General features: G+C 37.7%; 1 protein-coding gene across 2 annotated transcripts in view; it reads right to left on the reverse strand.

The window, feature by feature from the left end:
- LOC144970945 (caspase-3-like) overlaps window positions 1-23,825 on the reverse strand; it is a 51,249-nt gene that overhangs the window by 13,129 nt on the left and 14,295 nt on the right. For both annotated transcript variants that reach the window (XM_078911150.1, XM_078911151.1), the window contains exons 3-8: window positions 15,352-15,513; window positions 13,547-13,820; window positions 11,958-11,971; window positions 9,206-9,373; window positions 6,904-7,156; window positions 2-172 (exon numbers count right to left, since the gene is read on the reverse strand). In XM_078911150.1, coding sequence (XP_078767276.1) covers window positions 2-172; window positions 6,904-7,156; window positions 9,206-9,373; window positions 11,958-11,971; window positions 13,547-13,820; window positions 15,352-15,513 — 1,042 coding nt within the window. The remainder of the gene's footprint in view (window position 1; window positions 173-6,903; window positions 7,157-9,205; window positions 9,374-11,957; window positions 11,972-13,546; window positions 13,821-15,351; window positions 15,514-23,825) is intronic.

Raw genomic sequence — 23,825 nt, forward strand, 5'->3', positions numbered from 1 at the left:
CCTGGAGAGGAAGAAAACAGAAAACACATGTCAGACGTATCAGGAGCATCTCTTTTATTCTCCCGTGGGCAAGAAATCATTGGATAAAGATCTGGGGTTGGAGCATCAGAATCAATGTCTTTCGGTGGAGCATGCATTGGGGCCTTCTTTGGTAATAGGATGTCTTCTTCCGCTGAAGGTTTTATTCAATGAAAGAATGCAGATACAATTATATATATCATAAACAACAAATGCTCATGGTAACGACCTAATTATTATTGAAAAAAGTGTTTAACAATTATTGTGCATTTTTATCATTAGAGTAACAATCATCATCTTCATCAATATTTTCATCATTGTAATAAACATGTCCTTAAGACGGATCCTATAGAACATAACCAAATAGAAGAAAAAAAGTTTAACATTATTTCTCATGTCATATCTATTATTTTTCCAATGTGATACTTTTTTTCTTGTTTGTATTCTTACAAGGAATCTACATAAGCAAGAAAATGTGTTTTGCTATTTTTTTGGTACTTGCACAGACAATTTATGTTGGTTCGAAATCACTTAATCCTGGTTACGACAATTTACTATTTCTGTCACAGTATTGAATTACCTAAAAAAGAATGTGACAGGCTATTTTGTGTTCCAAATCAGGATTCTTTCTGTTGAAAATGACTTCAAATGTGTTATTGTTAAAGAAAGAAGCAATTTTCATCATCAGTAGAGAAAAAAAGAGGTTTTTACCAAATCTATTTTTAGCATTCCCTGATGGGAACCGCAAAGGCAAAGTCCACTTAAATTCAAAATAAACCGTTACAAATCCAAAATATCTTCATATTTCATTGAAAATAAAGTTTAGCACACAAACAAGGTAACAAATTTTTGGGGGGTTTAAAAAAATAACTAAACATTTACCATCGTTTTTATCACGAGACCGTTGAGTGGCCTGATTACAAATGATTTTGAACACGAAAAAAAAAACAATCAAGTTTTTAAATGAAGGCTTCATTGTAAAAGATGTTAGTTTAATCCAATTTTCACTTTAAATATTCTATTTCACAAGTTTAAATGTGGCCCGAGGCCATAAAAAGTATAAAATAAGCTTGCATGCATAATTCTATGCAAATCCCCAAAGAGAAAAATAGTAGCAAAAATCGGCATTATATGACTGCCTGAAATGATAATTATAGTATAAAATATGATGCATCATTCAGAAACACTGTCAGCAGTTGATGTATGACATATAAGTATCATTGCATCAAATGTAGGCTAACCTATAACTCAATTACGCTGGAGAAAAATAAAATAAAATATTACCCACTCCCCCCCCCAAAAAAAAACAAAAAAAACAAAACAATCGTACTTTATCCTTTGGAATCGTATCCACGTATTTGGGTCCAAAGATCGTACTAAAATACGCGAAATCGTACCAGTTGGCAGGTCTGCGTTCATCACCATATTTCAAACTTTTGTTTGTGTGTTCTCGTGAGATAATGGAAATCACATATCAGAAATATAACATCAAAGGCAAACAAAACAAGCGTTTTTTTAAAAACACGAAACCCGAATGACTGTCCTGTCAAAACTCAGACACTCTCCTACCAAACTATATTAAGGCCCATCCTCGAATGTGTAAGCATAGTATGGGATCCCCACATCAAAACTGATATCAGCAAGATCAAAATGGTACAAAATAAAGCTGCAGGGAGAAATAAATACTCAGATAACAATAGCATAACAAAACTCACAGAAAGATTATGTCTAGAAAAAATGCAACACCATTATAATAGAATTAAGATATGTACCTTCCAAAGAATTAATACAGGCAACACCACCAATAAACTCCCCAACTACATTAGACCAAAGAACAGACTAACAAGAGGACATGACAAAAAACTATCAAGAACAGACACCCGCCTACACTATTCCTTTCCATCTGCCATTCGTTTATAGAATGAACTCCCTCAGGAGTTGATAGAAACTAAAAACAATACAGAATTTTAAAAAGGTCTTGGAAACGTGGAAAAAATATCAAACAATGAAATGATCACAGCGTGTATTATCAATATCAAGGTGAGAATGACTGGTCACAAAATAGGATGAAATATTCAGTGCATAGATCAAGACCAATCCATGCGGCCCTAACCAATAAATTTGAATTTCATTAAAATTTACTAGTTGCAATTCAAATTGTGTCTCACAGAAATTTCTGACACACATTTGATTGGAATTTCAAAAGTTGAAAGTGTAGTTACAACATAGCAATGACTATCCCGCACAAATCTTTGGGCCTCTTTTTCGCTCACGAAGTGCCCGAATTCGCGTCAAAATATGGGACGAAGCCGTTTCGTATATGCTATTTTAAAAAATTAATTACGACGCTGTTTATCGATGAATATGACTGAAAGTTGGCACACAGAAAAAAGGTCATTTTAGATTATGTCAAGCGAAAAAACTCGTGCGATTATCAGAAGACCGTTAAAAATAGATTTTTACTCTTTGGAGTAAAATATTTCTAAAACTATCGGGCGTGGAGGTTTTGTCGCTGACAAGGTAATACATGAACATTTCTTCTTTTTGGTTGTAAAATTTCAAATGAATATGACGAGTACTTTTCCCGTATTTTACAAAACACCATCCTAATTTGCTCTTCAAGTTTCAATCTTTTAATCCACTTATTACGCAAGATACAACCAAAGGTCGAAAAAAAATGCCCAAAAAGGGTCCCATATTTTCTCGTTTTTTTCCTCTTTGCGGGTCATCCAAATAAATGACACCTTTGAAACTGCATAACTTGTTTATTTATGAATGGATTTTCAAAATTCAAAAACATTTTTACTCAGTGGAGATAGGGCATTGATTTTAGACAAAAATTTTCCTCAAAAAGAGAAAAAAACATTTTTCATAGTCATTGTTATACAACATATGGAGGTCGTAGTGGTAGTGGTGGTAGGGATGATGATGTATAGTTAGTTGGGGTAGAGATGATGATGTGTAGGTGGTTGTAATAATGGTGAAGGTGGTTGCAGTAGTTGTAGTAAGGACGATGGTGTGGTGGTGGTTGTAGTAGTTGTGGTAGGGATGATGATGTGGTGGTGGTTGTAGTAGTAGTGGATGTAGGGATGATGATTTGGTGGTGGTTGTAGTAGTGGAATGGTAGGGACAATGATGTGGTAGTGGTAGTAGGGATGATGACGTGTTTTGGATGTAGTGGTGGTGGGGATGATGATGTGGTGGTGGGGATGATGATGTGGTGGTGGTTATAGTAGTAGCGGTGGTAGGGATGATGATGTGGTAGTGGTAGTGATGATGATGTGGTAGTGAATGTAGTGGTGGTATGTGATGTAGTGTGGTAGGGATGATGTGGTGGTGGTTGTAGTAGTAGTGGCCTTAGAGGTGATTGTTTGGTGGTGGTGGTAGTGGTAGGGAAGATGATGTGGTAGTGGTTGTAGTAGTCAGGGGTGAGAATGACTGGTCACAAAAAAGGAGGAAATTTTTCATCGTGAAGATCATGACCCATCCATGCGACCATAACCTATAAATTTGAATTTCACTAAAATTTACTGAGATGCGATCCAAAATTTGTCTCCCAGCAATTTCTAACACGACTCGTGGAATTTCAAAAGTTGAAAGTGTAATTACAACATTTGGTGGTTGTAGTAGGGACGATGATGTGGTGGTGGTTGTAGTAATAACGGTGGTAGGGATGATGTGGTGATGATGTAGTAGTAGTGGTCGTATGGATGATTGTGTGGTGGTGATTGTAGTAGCTGTGGTAGGAATGATGATGTGGTGGTAGTTGTAGTAGTAGTGGTGGTAGGGATGATGATGTGGTGGTTGTAGTAGTAGTGGTGGTAGGGATGATGGGTTGGTGGTGGTTGTAGTAGTGGTGGTAAGGATGATGGTGTGGTGGTGTTGTAGTAGTAGAGGTGGTAGGGATGATGGTGTATGGTGGTGGTAATATTGGTGGTAGGGATGATGATGTGGTGGTGGTTGAAGTAGTGGTAGTAGGGTTGATGATGTGGTGGTGGTTGTAGTAGGAATGATGATGTGGTGGTAGTTGTGGTAGTGGTGCTAGAGATGATGGTGTAGTGGTGGTAGGGGTGATGATGTGGTGGTGATTGTAGTAGTAGTGGTCTTAGAGATGATGTGATGGTGGTTGTAGTAGTAGTGGTGGTGGGGATGATGATATGGTGGTGGTTGTAGTAGTGGTAGTAGGGTTGATCATGTGGTGATAGTTGTAGTAGTAGTGGTGGTAGGGATGATGTGGTGCTATTTGTAGTAGTAGTAGGGATGATGATGTGGTGGTGATTGTAATAATAGTGGTGATAGAGGTGTTGATGTAGTGGTTTTGGTGAGTGTTTTTTTTATTCAGTGATGATAATAGTAATTTGTCAAAAAGGAGGAAAATGTCTCCGTCTATAGATCAAACACAGGCAAAGTGTAAAAATAACAGGAACATAGTTTTGTATTAGTAATTATGTAATATATTACTATTACTAATTACTAGTATAAATCCATTATTATCATTAGACATAAATTTACTTTTTGTAAACATTTAATGAATTGTCCTTTCCACATGTTAAAGGCCTACAATGTTATTCAAATAAAAGGCCAGAAAGTATTGTTTTGAATTTTACTTTATAAAGCAGGCTACAATAACGTTGTTACCGAAACCTAGTGGTTATTCAGCTTATAAATACAACCCAAGAATCTCTCAAATTTAAAGCCATAGTCCAAAGGTGAAAAGAAAAAAGATTAAACTAAGCAATCACCATTGCTTTATTCTAATATGTTATCTCTATATACCAGATGATTTAATGGATGGTTGCGAAAGAAAGAGAGAGAGAGAGAGAGAGGAGAGAGAGAGAGAGAGAGAGAGAGAGGAGAGAGAGAGAGAGAGAGAGAGAGAGGGGGGGGGAGACTTCTCTACCAGAATAACTTATGTATTGACCTTTTGAATTCTATATCCAAAAAAAAAAAGTAGAAGAAAAGAGGAAATAGAAAAAAAGGCAAAGGGAAAGAGGAGAGAGAGAGAGAGAGAGAGAGAGAAGAGAGAGAGGAGAGAAGAGAGAGAGAGAGAGAGAGAGAGAGAGAGAGAGAGAGAGAGAGAGAGAGAGAGAGGGGAGAGAAAGAGAGAGAGAGGAGAGAGAGAGAGAGAGAGAGAGAGAGAGAGAGAGAGAGAGAGAGAGAGAGAGTGAGAGAGAGAGAGGGATTAAAAAGGCAATAGGTACCTACAACAGAAAAAAATCCAGACCCATTTGTCCCTCCCCTTCAACCTCAACCATCAAGAACACCACTGGTCTTCTGTGTCAATTGTGACATCTGGTGCCATTCTGTCTGTCCCAACGTCATAAAAACGAGACTGTCACCAAATTTCACGAGACTGAGCACAGGTGTCAAAATATGACATAAGACATAATGGTGATTTTGAGGTTTTTAGGAAAATGTTTGACACGGCAAATTTGAAAAAGGAGGAAATGTGATGGGATGGGCGGAGATAAACTACCATTTAGGCGGAAATCCGCCTTTAGGCGGAAGATTCTCAGCCCTGACAGTAGTGTTGGTAGGGATGATGATGATGTGGTGGTTGTAGTAGTTGTGGTAAGGACGATGATGAGGTGATAGTTGTAGTAGTATTGATAGGGATAATGAAGTGGTGTTGGTTGTAGTAGTAGTGGTGCTACAGATGATAATGCAGGTAGTTGTAGTAGTAGTGGTAGGGAGGTGGTGGTTGTAGTAGTAATGGTGGCAGGGATGATAATGTGGTGGTAATTTAAAAGCAGTCTGGATAGGGAATGATGATGTAGTGGTTGATATAGTTGTGGTGTGGTAAGGATGATGATGTGGTCATGGTTGTAGAAGCAGTGATGGTGGTAGTAGGGTTAGTTATATGGTGGTAGTTGTAGCAGTGGTGGTGGTTGGGATGATAATTTGGTGGTGGATGTAGGGATGATGATGACGTGGAGGTGGTTGTGTTAGTAGTGGTGATTGTGATAGGAATGATGATGTGGTGGTTGTAAAAGTAGTGGTGGTAGGGATGTTGATGATGTGGTCGTGGTGACTGCTTTTATTAATTTTTTTTTTAATTTGAAAAAGGAGGAAATGTGATAGGGTTGGGCGGAGATATACCACCATTTAGGCAGAAATCCGCCTTTAGATGGAAGATTCTCAGCCCTGTAATATGTAAGTGTGTTTGTGTGTGAGTCGTGAATTCATAAATGTGAACTGTAGTCTGGATCCTCTATTAAAGGGGCTACTAGAACGACCATGAAGAAGAAGAGTTCTTGAGTTTTTTTTTTATCGAAGAATGACAAATGAATGGCTATTGAGAATCCTGACCATTCAACGATTGGTCGATCGGACAGCTCATGTGTCAACAGCTGTCAACTCATGCTTTGAGTCATTGTTGAAGCTTTAGAAGACAGACATCTCATAGTTGCGTCACAATTGTCACCTTGATGAATACATTAGCCAGGCATGGCTGATAGGTAAAAAAATAAGTATGTTCTAGTTACATTTGAAACAAACAAAGTTATATCACCGATCTCGTCGCATTGAGATATAAAAATTAAGAAAATCAGCCGATAAATAAAAAAGCTAAAATAAACAAAAGCAATTTTTAAAATCAATTTTTTTGTGAAACACTTCAACCAATTTTTCTGAAAAAGACCAATGTTCTTCTTTTTTTCAAGCTGATTTCAGCAATGTGACTTTCAAATACCTGACAATTATATTTTTCACTTTTAGAATTTAGCTTTTAGGCCTACTCAAAAAGGTGTTACATTTTTTGCAAAAAAAAACTTGCCCATCACCTGAAGTCATTAGTCCTACCAGTCTTGATCATATCTTTCTGAAGAGGTCAAGTAACAGGAGTTAAGAAGAACTATTTTACAATTTTTAAAGTATTTAACTTACTTCCCCTGCAGGCTTGTAAAATAAACAACTTTGGTTTGCCTTCCATAACTTTGCAATTAGTGCGGGTGAAATTTTGCATCAATTGAAAACGGTTGATGAAGGTGCCTGGGACAGCCTGTCTATTGTCGAGAGAACCATCTGTGCCAAAGAGGATGTCGTTGTCCAAACCATGGGTGAGAATGGCTACTGCCACAGCTGACACTGAGGCTAGTCGTACATCTTTGGCAAGTTTTTTGAGATATTCATCCATTTTCTGGATTTAATAAACCCAAAGAAAAATTAATAAAAAGTAATTCCACAAAACATATTTTACAAATTTTATCACTGTATCTTATACAATACCAGTGATCTTGAAAGACATAATAATCTAAAAATTGTTCTACTGAAGAAACAAAAACAATTTCCATTAAAAAAATCATGCATTGAATAATTTATGCCTGTACCATGCAATTTTTAAAGGCATTTCCTTTTCCTGGATCCTTAATAGGGTTTAGTTTTTCTTCCCCTGACAATGCAGCACATCATTCGCAAACCAGGGAGCTGCTATTGGGAGAGACACCACAGACAAATTTGTTGGAAACCTGCTTAATTAGAAAGTTTTCAAAGGAATATCTCTGCAGATCATAGATATGAAATACAAGATGCTTATTTAGCTTTATTTTCTCAAATGAATGCGGCATTTAAGTGTAATAATATATTGCGCAAGTAAGATTGCAGTCGTTATGAGAAAGGAAAGAAGCTAATCAACAAATAAAATAAAACAACTTAGGCACCATAACTATCTCACTCAAAGATGACTTTTTGGTCTTCAGTTTCATATAATTATTCCCTAAAAGCAAGTATTGAGATAAACAAGACTGCCACTTGTTTTTTTCAGGGTTTTGTGTCTGTTTATTTTTCTTTCTTTCTTTTTTTTTTTGATCCTGGTGAATCTACTACATTGAAAAATGACAAGAATCACCCAATGCTGGGTAAGACATGTGTTCAAGTTTAATTTCATAGGAGAGTAAGGGCCTTGAATTTGAAATTCTTGGAATAACAGCATATGGTGATGATGATGATGATGATGTATGTATGAGCTGCATTGTACATTAGTACGGCACCTTTAAGGTGCTATGCTACATCAGAATAAAAGTGTCACGGTCACAGGGAATCCACATATCGGGACCAAGCATGTCTGTTCCTTGCTAGAGTCACAACTTCGTCAATGAGCATAGAATCCAGGCCATGTAGTAGAGTGCCTGCTGGTCTAGTTGTCGAACTCTTCAAGCAGGTAATAAAAGTTCGACGCAGGAGGCGGTCTGCGTTCATGCGGAAGGTATGCCCCGCAAAGTGGAGCAATGCGTTTCATCACTGTAGCTACCAGGTCGAATTCGGGGCATTTTACTGTTTCTCTGTAGTCCTTTCCCGTAATGATGGAAAGGCATCTGCTGTTGAAGCCATTCAGTTTTAATTACACCCTCTGTAAGTCGCCATGCCTCGCAACCATTGTTGAATGTTGTTTGTGCTATTGACATTCTGTATTCAACATCAGCCCTCCTGTCATATCCAGTGCGATGGTGACAAGAGAGGGCTGATGATGATGATGATTGTAAGTAAAAAATTTCAATGCTCATATTTGACCGGAATCAAGATCACTTCAAACTTTCAGAGCTGATATTTATATGCTGACAGCATTCCCTAACCTCTCAGCCAGATCTCAACATCAAAGCTGGTAGTGCCTTCTATCTACCACATAGCAACCAAGTTTTCAAAGACCTAAAATGGGACACAATGCTGTCATGACCCAAAACAGCAGCATGTTTGGACTATTATATAATATAATATAGATTTAGAGCTTTTTCTGTACCTTTTTTTAATTTGATAGTCAAAAACTCATACTCCTGGGACATGCAAGGATCATTTCCATATATGTAAACAATCCTATTTCTTTTTTCCAGATTGCTAAATCAGGACAGTCCCGATTTTATCAGGACAATTGGCCACTTTGATACCAGAATTGACCCCATGCTTTGGTGGCATCGCTTTATCCCCAAGAGATCAACTTAGTAACTACTTAGAATAATCTTTTATGGCGACATCGAAAAGTAGTAAAATGAAACTTTATGCTCATATCAAATTCTCACTCTTTTCCTGCTACTTTCATTTGTATAAAAAGCAAATTTAGTCTTTTTTCTTAATGGCTTGAATGAACATGACCTTGCAGCTTTCATGGTTTCTGGCTGTTTTAGTGGCTAAAAAGTGTTTATTGTGATAAGATTTCTGCCAATGTAAAGCGAATACAGTGAAAACCAAACTATACCTTTGCAGTCAAGTCTTTCTTTGAGGTGACTAGCCAACCTAAATCATGGAACATGGTGGCTAAATTGTCTCTGTCAACCTCTGTGCCTTCTCTCTTCTTAAACCGCTTGAAATTTTCATTGTTAATAATGAAGGCAATGCCTCTAGGGTGGGTGTTCATGTTGTAGGCCTGTAAAAAAATGTTAAAAAGTGTTTTGAAAGCAATTCATAATTGCTAAAATAACAAAAAGCCTGACATTATTTTTCATATGAAAATACTTCATGCACACCATCTCTTCCTCAAATGGTATCACCCTTAAATCATAGAAAAGTATAGATATCATTCTAGCTTCGCTTTAATTGTTGCCTTTAAACAACCAGTGCTTTCATCTTTTTAAAAATTAACTTACCAATACGGAACAAGGTCAGCTGGAAAATTTCAAATCGCCGGTTTTCTGACTTTAGCCGGAAAAAAAGAAAACCCCTGATAATCAATGGATTATATCAAATCAATGAAATGCTCAGAAAAAAAAACCCAACAAATAATCACAAGCAGACTCATTGCAGTAATGATAATTGCAAATTGTGAAAAAGAGGAAGATCTACCAGCCCGACATGGTGACTGTAATCAGAATTATAATAACACTGAACATGACAGTTCTAAGTAGCTCTATATCATACAAAATACTTTCTCACAATTCATATTTCAAAATATCAAATTACTCTTTCTTCTCCATTCTTTTATCAATCAAATTCCATGATGAGGAGTATATTGATTTGTTACATGGCAGAGCCAGGAAAAAGGAAAATGATGTGATAGTCACAATAATTGAATCCAGAGCTTGCACATTTACAAAAAGTTATGAAGAGTACTTCAGAAAACCCCCCAAAAACACAGAAGTATCCCAGGCGCAATCTATCACTATATTGTCGTTGATTTCACACCTTATTGAAAGCGACAGGTTTCACATACTACTATCAGGCAGATCAGCAAAAATGTATCGATACAGTGCATAGTATTGAATGATTTTACATACTATTGTAAAAGCTAAAATTATGATCTAATACTAATATATATCTCATATTTAATATATCATTAAAATCAACAAAAATCACTTATGTATGTGAAAACAATGGTGATATCTGAGAGTACCCAAAAAAATATTTTGATACAACTGCAAGGTTCCCATTAAACGTGATACACTAAAAAAAAACAAACGAAAAAACCCCCCAAAACACAAACAAAAAAAAACAAAACAAAACCCAATAAAGCAATAAAAAATCATAACTCTAACTCACCCCCCCCCCCCCCCCCCCCCCCCCCCCCAAATTAAAAAGAGACTTTCTTAACTTGAAGAAAACTACAAATTCATATGTGCAATTTAAGTAGAGTCTGATGTCTCGGAGTTACAGCGCTATTTAAGTTTTCACATTATTATTATTATTATTATTATTATTATTATTATTATTCTTATTATTATTATTATTATTATTATTATTATTAATATTATATCTCTGATTATCTACTTTATTAAAATCACCCTTTGGTATCTGGTTTATCGTGATATAATGAATATCGTTTTGAGGCAGTGGCTCACATTTGGTGATTCTGACTAGGGCCTCAACAAAATCAAATTATGGTTCAATTCAAGACAAATAAAAGAATCACACAGAAGAGGGCACAAGATATCTGGTACTACGATGGAGAATGAGCCTGTTGCCAAAAGTGGATTTTAAATCAAAATTACGAAAATTGAATAAAACCAAATATGCTTTTAAAGAAGAGAATGAATTAAAACTGAACAATCCCCCCCCCCCCCCCAAAAAAAAAACAAAAAAAAAAAAAAAAAAAACAAAAAAAAAACCAAAACAAAACGAAAAAAAACAAACATACGAAAAAAAAACCAAAAAAAAACAAAGAAAACAAAAAACAAAAAAACAAAAAACAAAACAAAACAAATAAACAAAATACAAAATAGTAATTCTGATTATCTGCTTTATCCCAAATAATACCAGTCTGACGTAATGAGCCAATTGTGCCATAGTTTATCCTAAACTAAATGGACCAGATTACTTCAGGCAACTTCTTTCTAAAGGACAGCCTGCCTAAGCAAATATTTCTGTGGGTAGCGTAAGCTACTCAGAATAAAATGGATGGATAGAATAAAAAATGAAGAAGTATGGAAAAGAACACAGCAGAAACCAGTGGGAGAGGAAATAGGAAGAAGACGATGGAGGTGGACTTGACACACGCTTAGAAAGAATGACTCCACTATAACAAAGAAAGTATTGGACTGGCACCCTCAGGGCAGAAGATCAAGGGGAAGGCCACGAGGAACATGGAGAAGAATTAAAGAAGCTGATATACAGAGAAGTGGTAAGACCTGGAATGAGATAAAAAAAGTTGGCTCAGGATAGAGAAGGATGGAAACTGTTTGTCTGTGGCCTATACCCTGACCCAGGGTGAAAAAGGCAGTGATGATGATGATGATGATGAAGACATTTTGTGAGACACTGTATTCGACGTGTTGGAATGAGTACCTGATTATATTACACCCAGTGACTAAATGTAAAAAAGGTTACTAGTATTAAAAAAAAGGTTGAAAGGTGATTTGTACTATAAGTTAACAAAGAGAGATGGAAAATGATGTAACATGAAACCCTTAACATGAGAATGTTAATCATATTTTATTTTTATTATTTTTATTTCAGAATTAATAATAATAATAACAACAATAAAAAGGTGAAATAACTGAAGAAAATAAATGGCTCACCGCATTTCCTTGACCTGGGGAAGAAGAATTTTTTTTTTTAATGACACAATTACTGTTCAAACATGTTTTAAATAAAAGAAAATTCAACAAGGTTGAGGATATTTAACACAGAATTGTTAATAATAAATAAAACTGAAATGGTTAAAACGAAAAAAAAAAAAAGCAGAAGTAAAAACAGATTGGCCAACCTGTGATAACAATAACAGGATTCAACAATATAAAACTTGAAATTTCTTTTTTTTAAATGAGGATTTCGCATACAAGCCAAAGCTCAACACCAACAACAACAACAACAAAAAAAAATAAAAAAATAAAACTATAACAGAATCTGTCATTTTTTAAAACAACTTTCAGCTTCACTTATGTTTATTTGTTTTTTCTATTAATATATCGCCCATCTAAATGTCTCAGTAGTAAAACAACTCAGCAGAAAGTCTTCAGATTTATATTGTTAAAAAAAAATGTCTCCGACACCAAGTTCCTAAATAAATAAGTTACAAGTAAAGTGTAAGTTTTAGTTATAGTTTAAAGGGTTTAATCTTAAAAGGAGCTTGTGACAGAATTTAATTCATTTCTGTGCTTAGAAAAATCAAGATGATGGCAAGATGATACACTTCACAAAAGGACATTTGAAAGATTTAGAGTTCAATGCCTGGGACCTTCCGGAGTCACAGGACCTAGCATGAATATTAAATAAAGGAGAATAATTTAGAAAAGTAGATTGGCAGCAATTTACCAATCTGTGCCCAACTTAATTCAGTCCTAAAGTCTCACTAAGACATTAGTATGGGATCTCTAGAAAAATAGAGACACTCAAATGATTTGTAATAAGAGATAATTACAGGAAAAAAAAGAATTTATCACCTCTCTAATAATAATACTAACCCCCTCACATTAACAATTGACTGATTCCCTCACAGAAAAGGACCCCAGAGAGGTATGAAGTAAACTAAGACGTTTAATTCCAGGTTATAAATAGAAAGGCAATAAAAACAGACAAGAGATAGTGGATAGAAAACCCTAACAGTAGCCCACCAGCAGTCCACATAACTTTGTGTGACACTTGATAAAATTTTATCATTTTTGTGTTATTGTGTTGCAAAGATGGCAACTACCTCCCAGTTTTGTCTAGAATCATCATTGTCTACTAAAAAGGCAAATTCTTCTGGAGTGCTATAGGGATACAATTATCCTTTCTGAAACAACAAACTAAAGGTTGATGACGCTTGGTGTGATGATGTATTTTCCACACCTTATAACGAGAGCAGTCACAGGTTTAAATTTGTGGACAACGAATTATTCTTCCTTCGCGTTGGTAGATGGCAATAAAGTTGACACTTATCCGTTGAGAAAAAAAAACATAATCCCATCCGTTGACACGATAGTTACGACGGTCACCTGGCTGTCTGGAAATTGAATAAGTTTTAACATCTTTGATGGACACTCCCCCACACACTAGCTTTGTGACAAAGAAGCGCGCGAGTGAGGAGAGGCCCGCTTGGACACATATAAACATATACTGAACAGTATTGCCCTCTTGCCCAACCCCAAAATATGTTACATCGATTTATCATTATTGTTAGACTTACCATCATTTTGCAGTCTAGACTGTGGTTGAGGGGGGGAATCGTCCAGAAAGTGATGAGGGTCAATATTGTATTGTTTTGCAAATGTTTCATCCTTGAGCAACATTGCTTTCACATCCTCTTGACACTCATTGCCCGTCAGACGATACTGCATTGTTTCTGGAAGTTCTGGCAAGCCCATTTCTGCATGATAATCTGCCCTCTTATTAAAATCTGGGTTATCTGAATTAAAAGCAGTCCTGGGCTTGCTTGGTGATGACGATGCAGCATTTTGATTCTGAAAACATTAAAAAGTCGATACAAAAGAAAATGAACAGAGAAGATACTGTTTCAGCTCATTAAAAAAAACAAACCCCAACACAATATGATATTGATAGCGATCAGATTCTATAATTACAATTAAAAGGACATGAGATAATGTAAGACAAAGGGGAATGGTTCACACAGGGAAAAGATGTAGATTCCAAGAGCATACCATCAATGTACTTAGTTTGAGATCACCTAAAAGTCTCATCCAGACACCAGCACAGGATCCCACAAAGTGGATTTGACTCAAATGCTTACAGAATATATCCAAGACAGAAAACATAACTAACAATATATAACAGAAAGATGATTTACAAGGAAAAAAATATCATCTCAAAACTAATACTAAACATTTGAGTGTTTCCCTCTCAGCTAAGGACTCCGACAAAGGCCAGGACAAAACCAAGACAAAGACAGAGACCAACTTGGAAAACATATATAGGGGGATAAACGACATAGCAAGTAGCATCCTGCCCACATGGGAGGTGCATTTTGTTATTTCTTTCGACTCACACAAACTGTTATTTGTATTTAGAAAATGCAGCTCACAACTGTATTTTGATACATTGTTTCATTGTAATTTAGCACAAACGTTTTTCAAAATTTTCAACACCCTGTCCCTTGCTTGAAGTGATACTTAGCTACTAGAAGGACTGTAAAAATAATAAAGAAAATAACAACCACAGAACGCTTCGGGCTCAAAACCCTTCTTCAGCCAACAACAAAAACAATAAATAAACCAGATAGAGAAATATCGCCATCTATCTGGTTTTTAAGTAATGTATTGTATGTGAAGGCTGATGAAGGGTTTTGAGCTGGAAATGTTCTGTGGTATTTGTTTTTTTTTTAAATGAAGCTGTTACATTCATTCATGTCTTTTGGTTGACATTTAATTAATTATTCATTTTTTAGCTTCATCCTTTACTCTTTCTACTTTTAATAACAAAAAAAAAAAAAATAACAAGATAAATGAACACAAAATTAATTTTACAAATTCAAAATAATCATTTCAGGAGGTAATCAGGTCTGATGTTCGGTCCCCAGTCGAGGCAGACTGATTTTTTGGGATGTTTTTTTTCCTGTATTGTTATTTCCTGCTTTGTCTGGCACCTTTCATATATATTTGTTCAGATCTTTACCTTAAACTGGTGCCTGCTCCCTAATTTCATAATTATTACTCATGCTCCAGTAACCTTGAGTCCCTTTGAAAAGAGGAGGCTATTGATAACATAAAGTTTATCCTGATGTAGGTAAATTAAATTTCACTTTCATTTTTTCACCAGTTTGATGTAAGTTGTGTCAATTATTACTTACTGCAAATGACTAAATACATTTGATACTTTTGACAAGACTTTCACAGTGGATAAAACAAATAGTTTTATTAAAAAAATTGATTTCCATACTTTTTTTTAACCCATATTACAGAAAGCAGGAGAATGAGAAATGACAACTGTTTTAGGGCTTAGTTATATAAGATATAGATATTATGTACTGTAAGTTACCTGGTTTTCATCCCTGGAAGAATTCAGCTCTTCTATCAGTGCTTTAGCAACATGAAGATAATTTTTCCTTAGTACGTTGATGAGCTTTTTAAACTTCTGCAGTCCTTTTATGGGTGCATACTCGAAAAAAAGTTTAGAAGGTTGATCCATTTCAGGTGAACTCTGTGTGGATTATATCAAAAAACCAATTCACGTCTGTGTTGGGCATAATTTTATAAGCAATGAGTAAAATTTAGGGAAAATAAAGCAACCGTCACTGCCATATAACACTATCGTTTGAGAGATATATGAGAACCATAACTCCTGACTTCATCAGATCTACCACAGCACATGTAATAACAATACCTGTTTGTCCTTGACAAAATATCTTAATTCAAATAAGAAACAAAATCAGTCCACCATCAACCATTTATTTCTTCCATGAATCTCTGTTACCGCATTTGCCGTTAGAATAGCATAGTGGAGTTAAATTCTGGAGTCCTGATAGCTCAGTTGATAGACACTTGTCTCAAATCAAAAGCAAAGGAATGGGTATTGTTCCTTTGGCAGTGAGGAATTGATGTCAATTCAATTTCATAAACTTTTAGATTGAACTGGTCTCTCGTAAGCTTCATCTAGTACAAATGTCATTATTTTGCAACATTGGTTTCACTTTCAGCATAGGAGAGCATTTTTTTGTGTTGATGTCCATCATAAGCCTGAGGGTGATGGTAAGGGGCAGAGTGACTCTAGAGCAATCCATGTTGAACCATTTTCGTGTTGCCTTATTTGGCTTTTGACATGGGAATTAAAAAATACCCCTCAACAAAATATACAAGATTGAGATCAATGCTGATACAAATTCCATGTATGCCTCATTTCAGCACTTTAAAAATCTGTTTGAACCGTTTTTCTTATAAAGTAGCATAATGCAAATTAAAGAACATTTGTCAGACCTTTTGTTGACAAAAAATGAACAGTCAAGGAGAAGGAACAGGCTAAACAGCAGGGAATAATCTAGTTGGTTAATGCTTAGTGATGCCCGAATCATCAATTCGGTTTGAAAATAAGCTACTTTCAAACTGATAACTACACTTTTTACATTAAACCTGCAATTTTGTTAATAATCTTTAACAGGAAGAAAAGATCTATTTTTATCAAACTTGGCTCACCAACTCCCTCAAAACACATCCTTTCACTTTAAGAAAATCTACATTGACACAAAATCTATTGGTATAAATGGCCTGGTTTATCACAATTTTGGTGGTGTGAAAATGGAGGTGACAGTAATAACATTTGTTTGTTATCACAAGGTTATATCAGCCAGACCTAACTGGACTCAAAAAGATCCAATCAGTGCTGGGTAAACAGAGAGGAACTAGTTAAAAAATTGAACCAAATCTAATTGTAACTGCATGCTCTACCTGAGACATCAAACCCCTTATATGGGTTGCAATAAATGAAAAGCATACTTCTTGGGTAAACAGAGAGGAACTAGTTAAAAAATTGAACCAAATCTAATTGTAACTGCATGCTCTACCTGAGACATCAAACCCCTTATATGGGTTGCAATAAATGAAAAACATACTTCTGTCCACAAATATAATTCATATCATTAGAGTTGATAATAACACAGAGATGCCAACTTTAAATTTGGCTCACAGGAGTTTCAGCCACCACTCGTAGGAATTTCAACGCCGAAAGAGGAATTTCCGCTCACAAAAAAAAAAAAAAAAGGAATTGGAACGATATTTGGCATTGTGCTTACATATTGTATAGTTCTAAATAGATAACTGATTAGAATTACAGTGTATATTATGATACATAAACACATTGCAAATTACAATCCCAAAGTTTCCTTATTTCAAATGAAGTAAAGCGCCAAAACCTAACGGTAGAGATTGTAGTACTGGTGGTAGTGAGGATGATGTGGTGTTGGTGGTTGTAGTAATAGTGGTAGAGATGATGAAGATGTGATAGTGGCTGATGTTGTAGTTGTAGTGGTAGTGATGATGATATGGTGGTGGTGGTGGTTGAGGTAGTAGTTGTAGTGATGATGATATGGTGGTGGTGCTGGTTGAAGTAGTAGTTGTAGTGATGATGTGGTGGTGGTATAGTGGTTGTAGTAGTTGTGGTCGTGATGATAATGATGTGGTGGTGGTTGTAGTAGTGGTGGTAGTGATGTTGATGTGGTGGTGGTGGTGGTGGTGGTTGTAGTACAAATGGTAGTGATGATGATGTGGTAGTGGTGGTTGTAGTAGTAATGGTAATTATGATGTGGTGGTGGTTGTAGTAGTAGTCGTGGTAGTGATGATAATGTGGTGGTGGTGGTTGTAGTAGTACTGGTCGTGATGATGATGTGGTGCTGGTGGTTGTAGTAGTAGTGGTAGTGATGATGATATTGTAGTGGTTGTTGTTGTAGTAGTGGTGGTAGTGATGAAGATGAGGTGATGTTAGTAGTTGTAGTAGTATTGGTAGTGATGATGATGTGGTGGTGATGGTGGCTGTAGTAGTGGTGGTAGTGATGATGATGTGGTGGTGGTTGTTGTAGTGGTGGTAGTGATGATGATGTGGTGGTGGTTGTAGCAGTATTAGTGGTAGTGATGATGATGTGTTGTGGTGGTGGTTGTAGTAGTATTAGTGGTAGTGATGATGTGGTGGTGGTGGTGGTGGTGGTTGTAGTAGTAGTGGTAGTGATGATGTGGTTGTGGTGGTTGTAGTAGTATTGGTAGTGATGATGTGGTGGTGGTGGTGGTTTAGTAGTAGTTGGTAGTGATGATGTGGTTGTGGTGGTTGTAGTAGTAATGGTAGTGATGATGTTGTAGTGGTGGTTGTAGTAGTAGTGGTGGTTGTAGTAGTAGTGGTAGTGATGATGTGGTGGTGGTGGTGGTTGTAGTAGTAGTGGTAGTGATGATGTGGTTGTGGTGGTTGTAGTAGTAATGGTAGTGATGATGTTGTAGTGGTGGTTGTTGTAGTGGTGGTAGTGATGATGATGTGGTGGTGGTTGTAGTAGTATTAGTGGTAGTGATGATGATGTTGTGGTGGTGGTTGTAGTAGTATTAGTGGTAGTGATGATGTGGTGGTGGTGGTGGTGGTGGTGGTTGTAGTAGTAGTGGTAGTGATGATGTGGTTGTGGTGGTTGTAGTAGTAGTGGTAGTGATGATGTGGTGGTGGTGGTGGTTGTAGTAGTAGCGGTAGTGATGATGTGGTTGTGGTGGTTGTAGTAGTAATGGTAGTGATGATGTTGTAGTGGTGGTTGTAGTGTAGTGGTAGTGATGATGATGTGGTGCTGGTGGTTGTAGTAGTAGTGGTAGTGATGATGATATTGTAGTGGTGGTTGTATTAGTAGTGGTAGTGATGATAATGTGGTGGTGGTGGTTGTAGTAGTACTGGTCGTGATGATGATGTGGTGCTGGTGGTTGTAGTAGTAGTGGTAGTGATGATGATATTGTAGTGGTTGTTGTTGTTGTATAGTAGTAGCATTCGCAGTATAGTAGTAGTAGGATGATGATGATGATGTGGTGGTGGTGTGTAGTAGCAGTGGTAGTGATGATGATGATGTGGTGGTGGTGGTTGTAGTTGTAGTAATGAAGATGAGGTGATGGTAGTAATGGTAGTAGTATTCGTAGTGCTGATGATGTGGTGGTGATGGTGGTTGTAGTAGTGGTGGTAGTGATGATGATGTGGTGGTGGTTGTAGTAGTGGTCGTAGTGATGATGATGTGGTGGTGGTTGTAGTAGTAGTATTAGTGGTAGTGATGATGATGTTGTGGTGTGGTTGTAGTAGTGGTGGTAGTGATGATGATGTGGTGGTGGTTGTAGTATGGTGGTAGTGGTGATGATGTGGTGGTGGTTGTAGTAGTATTAGTGGTAGTGATGATGATGTTGTGGTGGTGGTTGTAGTAGTATTAGTGGTAGTGATGATGTGGTGGTGGTGGTGGTGGTGGTTGTAGTAGTAGTGGTAGTGATGATGTGTGGTGGTGGTGGTTGTAGTAGTAGTGTAGTGATGATGTGTGTGGTGGTTGTAGTAGTAATGGTAGTGATGATGTTGTTGGTGGTTGTGGTAGTAGGTAGTGTAGATGATGATGTGTGTGCTGGTGGTTGTAGTAGTAGTGGTAGTGATGATGATATTGTAGTGGTGTTGTATAGTAGTGGTAGTGATGATAATGTGTGGTGGTGTTGTAGTAGTACTGGTCGTGATGATGATGTGTGTGGTGTTGTAGTAGTGTGTAGTGATGATGATATGTGTGTGTTGTTGTAGTATATAGTAGTAGCATTCGCAGTAGTAGTAGTGTAGTGTGATGATGATGGTGGTGTGGTTGTAGTAGCAGTGGTAGTGATGATGATGATGTGGTGGTGGTTGTAGTTGTAGTAATGAAGATGAGTGATGGTAGTAATGGTAGTAGTATTGGTAGTGCTGATGATGTGGTGGGATGGTGGTTGTAGTAGTGGTGGTAGTGATGATGATGTGGTGGTGGTTGTAGTAGTGGTGTAGTGATGATGATGTGTGGTGGCTTGTAGTATTAGTGGTAGTGATGATGATGTTGTGGTGGTGTTGTAGTAGTGGTGGTAGTGATGAGAGTGGTGGTGGTTGTAGTAGTGTGGTAGTGATGATGATGTGTGGTGTGGTTGTAGTAGTATTAGTGGTAGTGATGATGATGTTGTGGTGGTGTTGTAGTAGTATTAGTGGTAGTGATGATGTGGTGTGGTGGTGTTGTAGTAGTAGTGGTAGTGATGATGTGGTTGTGGTGGTTGTAGTAGTAGTGGTGAGTGATGATGTGTGTGGTGGTGGTTGTAGTAGTAGTGGTAGTGATGGTTGAGTAGTGTGTAGTGATGATGTTGTAGTGGTGGTTGTAGTAGTAGTGTAGTGATGATAATGTGGTGGTGGTGGTTGTAGTAGTACTGGTCGTGATGATGATGGGTGCTGGTGGTTGTAGTAGTAGTGGTAGTGATGACGATATGGAGTGGTTGTTGTTGTAGTATAGTAGTAGCATTAGCAGTAGTAGTAGTAGTAGTGATGATGATGATGATGATGTGTGGTTGTAGTAGCAGTGGTAGTGATGATGATGAGTGGTGGTGGTGGATGTAGTTGTAGTAAGAGATGAGTGATGGTATAGTTGTAGTAGTATTGTAGTGTGATGATGTGTGGTGATGGTGGTTGTGTAGTGTGTATGAATGATGTGGTGGTGGTTGTAGTAGTGGTGTAGTGATGATGTGGTGGTGGTATAGTGTTTAGTAGTTGTGGTCGTGATGATAATGATGTGTGGTGGTTGTAGTATGTGGTAGTGATGTGATGTGGTGGTGGTGTGTGGTTGTGTAAATGTAGTGATGAGATGGGTGTGGTGTGTAGTATATGGTAATTATGATGTGTGGTGGTTGTAGTAGTATCGTGTAGTGATGTAATGTGGTGGTGGTGTTGTAGTAGTACTGGTCGTGATGATGTTGGTGCTGGTGGTTGTAGTAGTAGTGGTAGTGATGATGATGTGTGTTGTTGTTTAGTAGTGGTGGTTGATGAGATGAGGTATGTTAGTAGTTGTAGTAGTATTGTATGATGATGATGTGGTGGTGATGTGCTGTAGTAGTGGTGTAGTGATGATGATTGGTGGTGTTGTTGTAGTGGTGGTAGTGATGTGATGTGGTGGTGGTTGTAGCAGTATTAGTGGTAGTGATGATGATGTTGTGGTGGTGTTGTAGTAGTATAGTGTAGTGATGATGTGGTGTGGTGTGTGGTGGTTGTGTAGTAGTGGAGTGAGATGTGGTTGTGTGGTTGTAGTAGTATTGGTAGTATGATGTGGTGTGGTGTGGTTGTAGTAGTGTAGTGATGATGTGGTTGTGGTGGTTGTAGTAGTAATGGTAGTGATGATGTTGTAGGGTGGTTGTAGTAGTAGTGGTAGTGATGATGTGTGTGGTGGGTTGTAGTAGTGTGGTAGTGATGATGTGGTTGTGGTGGTTGTATAGTAATGGTAGTGATGATGTTGTAGTGGGGTTGTTGTAGTGGTGGTAGTGATGATGATGTGGTGTGGTTGTAGTAGTATTGTGGTAGTGATGATGATTGTGGTGGTGGTTGTAGTATTAGTGGTAGTGATGATGGGTGGTGGTGTGGTGGTGTGGTTGTAGTAGTAGTGTAGTGATGAGTGTTGTGGTGGTTGTAGTAGTAGTGGTAGTGATGATGTGTGGTGGTGGTGTTGTAGTAGTGTGGTAGTGATGATGTGGTTGTGGTGGTTGTAGTAGTAATGGTAGTGATGATGTTGTAGTGGTGGTTGTAGTAGTAGTGGTATGATGATGATGTGGTGGTGGTTGTAGTAGTAGTGGTAGTGATGATGATTGTAGTGGTGTTGTATTAGTAGTGGTAGTGATGATAATGTGGGGGTGGTGTAGTAGTACTGGTCGTGTGAGATGTGGTGCTGGTGGTTGTAGTATGTGGTAGTGATGAGTATTGTAGTGGATTGTTGTTGTGTTGTTAGTAGCATTCGCATAGTAGTAGTAGTAGTGATGATGATGATGATGTGGTGGTGGTTGTAGTAGCAGTGGTAGTGATGATGATGATGTGGTGGTGGTGGTTGTAGTTGTAGTAATGAAGATGAGGTGATGGTAGTAATGTAGTAGTATTGGTAGTGCTGATGATGTGGTGGTGATGGTGGTTGTAGTAGTGGTGGTAGTGATGATGATGTGGTGGTGGTTGTAGTAGTGGTTGTAGTGATGATGATGTGGTGGTGGCTGTAGTAGTAGTATTAGTGGTAGTGATGATGAGTTGTTTGGTGGTGGTTGTAGTAGTGTGTGTAGTGATGATGATGTGGTGGTGGTTGTAGTAGTGGTGGTAGTGATGATGATGTGGTGGTGGTTGTAGTAGTATTAGTGGTAGTGATGATGATGTTGTGGTGGTGGTTGTAGTAGTATTAGTGGTAGTGATGATGTGGTGGTGGTGGTTGTAGTAGTAGTGGTAGTGATGATGTGGTTGTGGTGGTTGTAGTAGTAGTGGTAGTGATGATGTGGTGGTGGTGGTGGTTGTAGTAGTAGTGGTAGTGATGGTTGTAGTAGTAGTGGTTAGTGATGATGTTTGTAGTGGTGGTTGTAGTAGTAGTGGTAGTGATGATAATGTGGTGGTGGTGGTTGTAGTAGTACTGGTCGTGATGATGATGTGGTGCTGGTGGTTGTAGTAGTAGTGGTAGTGATGACGATATTGTAGTGGTTGTTGTTGTAGTATAGTAGTAGCATTAGCAGTAGTAGTAGTAGTAGTGATGATGATGATGATGATGTGGTGGTTGTAGTAGCAGTGGTAGTGATGATGATGATGTGGTGGTGGTGGATGTAGTTGTAGTAATGAAGATGAGGTGATGGTAGTAGTTGTAGTAGTATTGGTAGTGATGATGATGTGGTGGTGATGGTGGTTGTAGTAGTGGTGGTAGTGATGATGATGTGGTGGTGGTTGTAGTAGTGGTGGTAGTGATGATGATGTGGTGGTGGTTGTAGTAGTATTAGTGGTAGTGATGATGATGTTGTGGTGGTGGTTGTAGTAGTGGTGGTAGTGATGATGATATGGTGGTGGTTGTAGTAGTGGTGGTAGTGATGATGATGTGGTGGTGGTTGTAGTAGTGGTGGTAGTGATGATGATGTGGTGGTGGTTGTAGTAGTATTAGTGGTAGTGATGATGATGTGGTGGTGGTTGTAGTAGTATTAGTGGTAGTGATGATGATGTTGTGGTGGTGGTTGTAGTAGTATTAGTGGTAGTGATGATGTGGTGGTGGTGGTGGTTGTAGTAGTAGTGATGATGTGGTGGTGGTTGTAGTAGTAGTGGTAGTGATGATGTGAAGCTGGTGGTTGTAGTAGTAGTGGTAGTGATGATGATGTGGTGGTGGTTGCAGTAGTAGTGGTGGTGATGATGGTTGTAATACTAGTGGTAATGATGATGATGTGGTGGTTGGAAGTGAGGGGGGTATCCTTGGAACAAATTGACCTCACCGGAATTTGACGGAAGTTGCACGGAGCCCGGAATTTTTTGCTCCAGACCGGAGTTTTTTCCGGTGAAACCGGAGTTTTGGCATCACTAATAACATAAAACGATGCATAGTGCGGCTATGTGGTTTTGTGGTATGACACTCGCTTTCGGATTGGAAGGTCCTGGGTTCGAGCCTTGCCCAGCGCATAGTTGAGTCCTTGGAAAAGACACTTTACTCACATTCTCAGTCATTCTCTCACCGTACTCAGGAGTAAAATGAGTACCTAGCTGTTAACAGCATTGTCTCAGTCGAAAAAAAAAAATGTAATATCGCCTAACAAATGTCATGTGTCGTTCTAAATGTTACGTGTTGCTGTTGGTCAGGGACCCTTTGCATTGCGCTTTGAGCACTTTTAGTGGATATTGCACAATATAAAAGCTTACGTTTTTTGTTGTTGTTTTCTTTAAAATGCATTTCATCTCTGATCCAGAAATCTAGGTGAAAAACTGAGGAATAACTGACTGTTGAAAACACATGATAAACTCTTTTAAAAAACCCA

This window comes from Berghia stephanieae, chromosome 4 (assembly GCF_034508935.2).
Source record: "Berghia stephanieae isolate SIO BIC M18660-M18661 chromosome 4, UCSD_Bste_1.3, whole genome shotgun sequence".
Classification (NCBI taxonomy): Eukaryota; Metazoa; Mollusca; class Gastropoda; order Nudibranchia; family Aeolidiidae; genus Berghia; species Berghia stephanieae.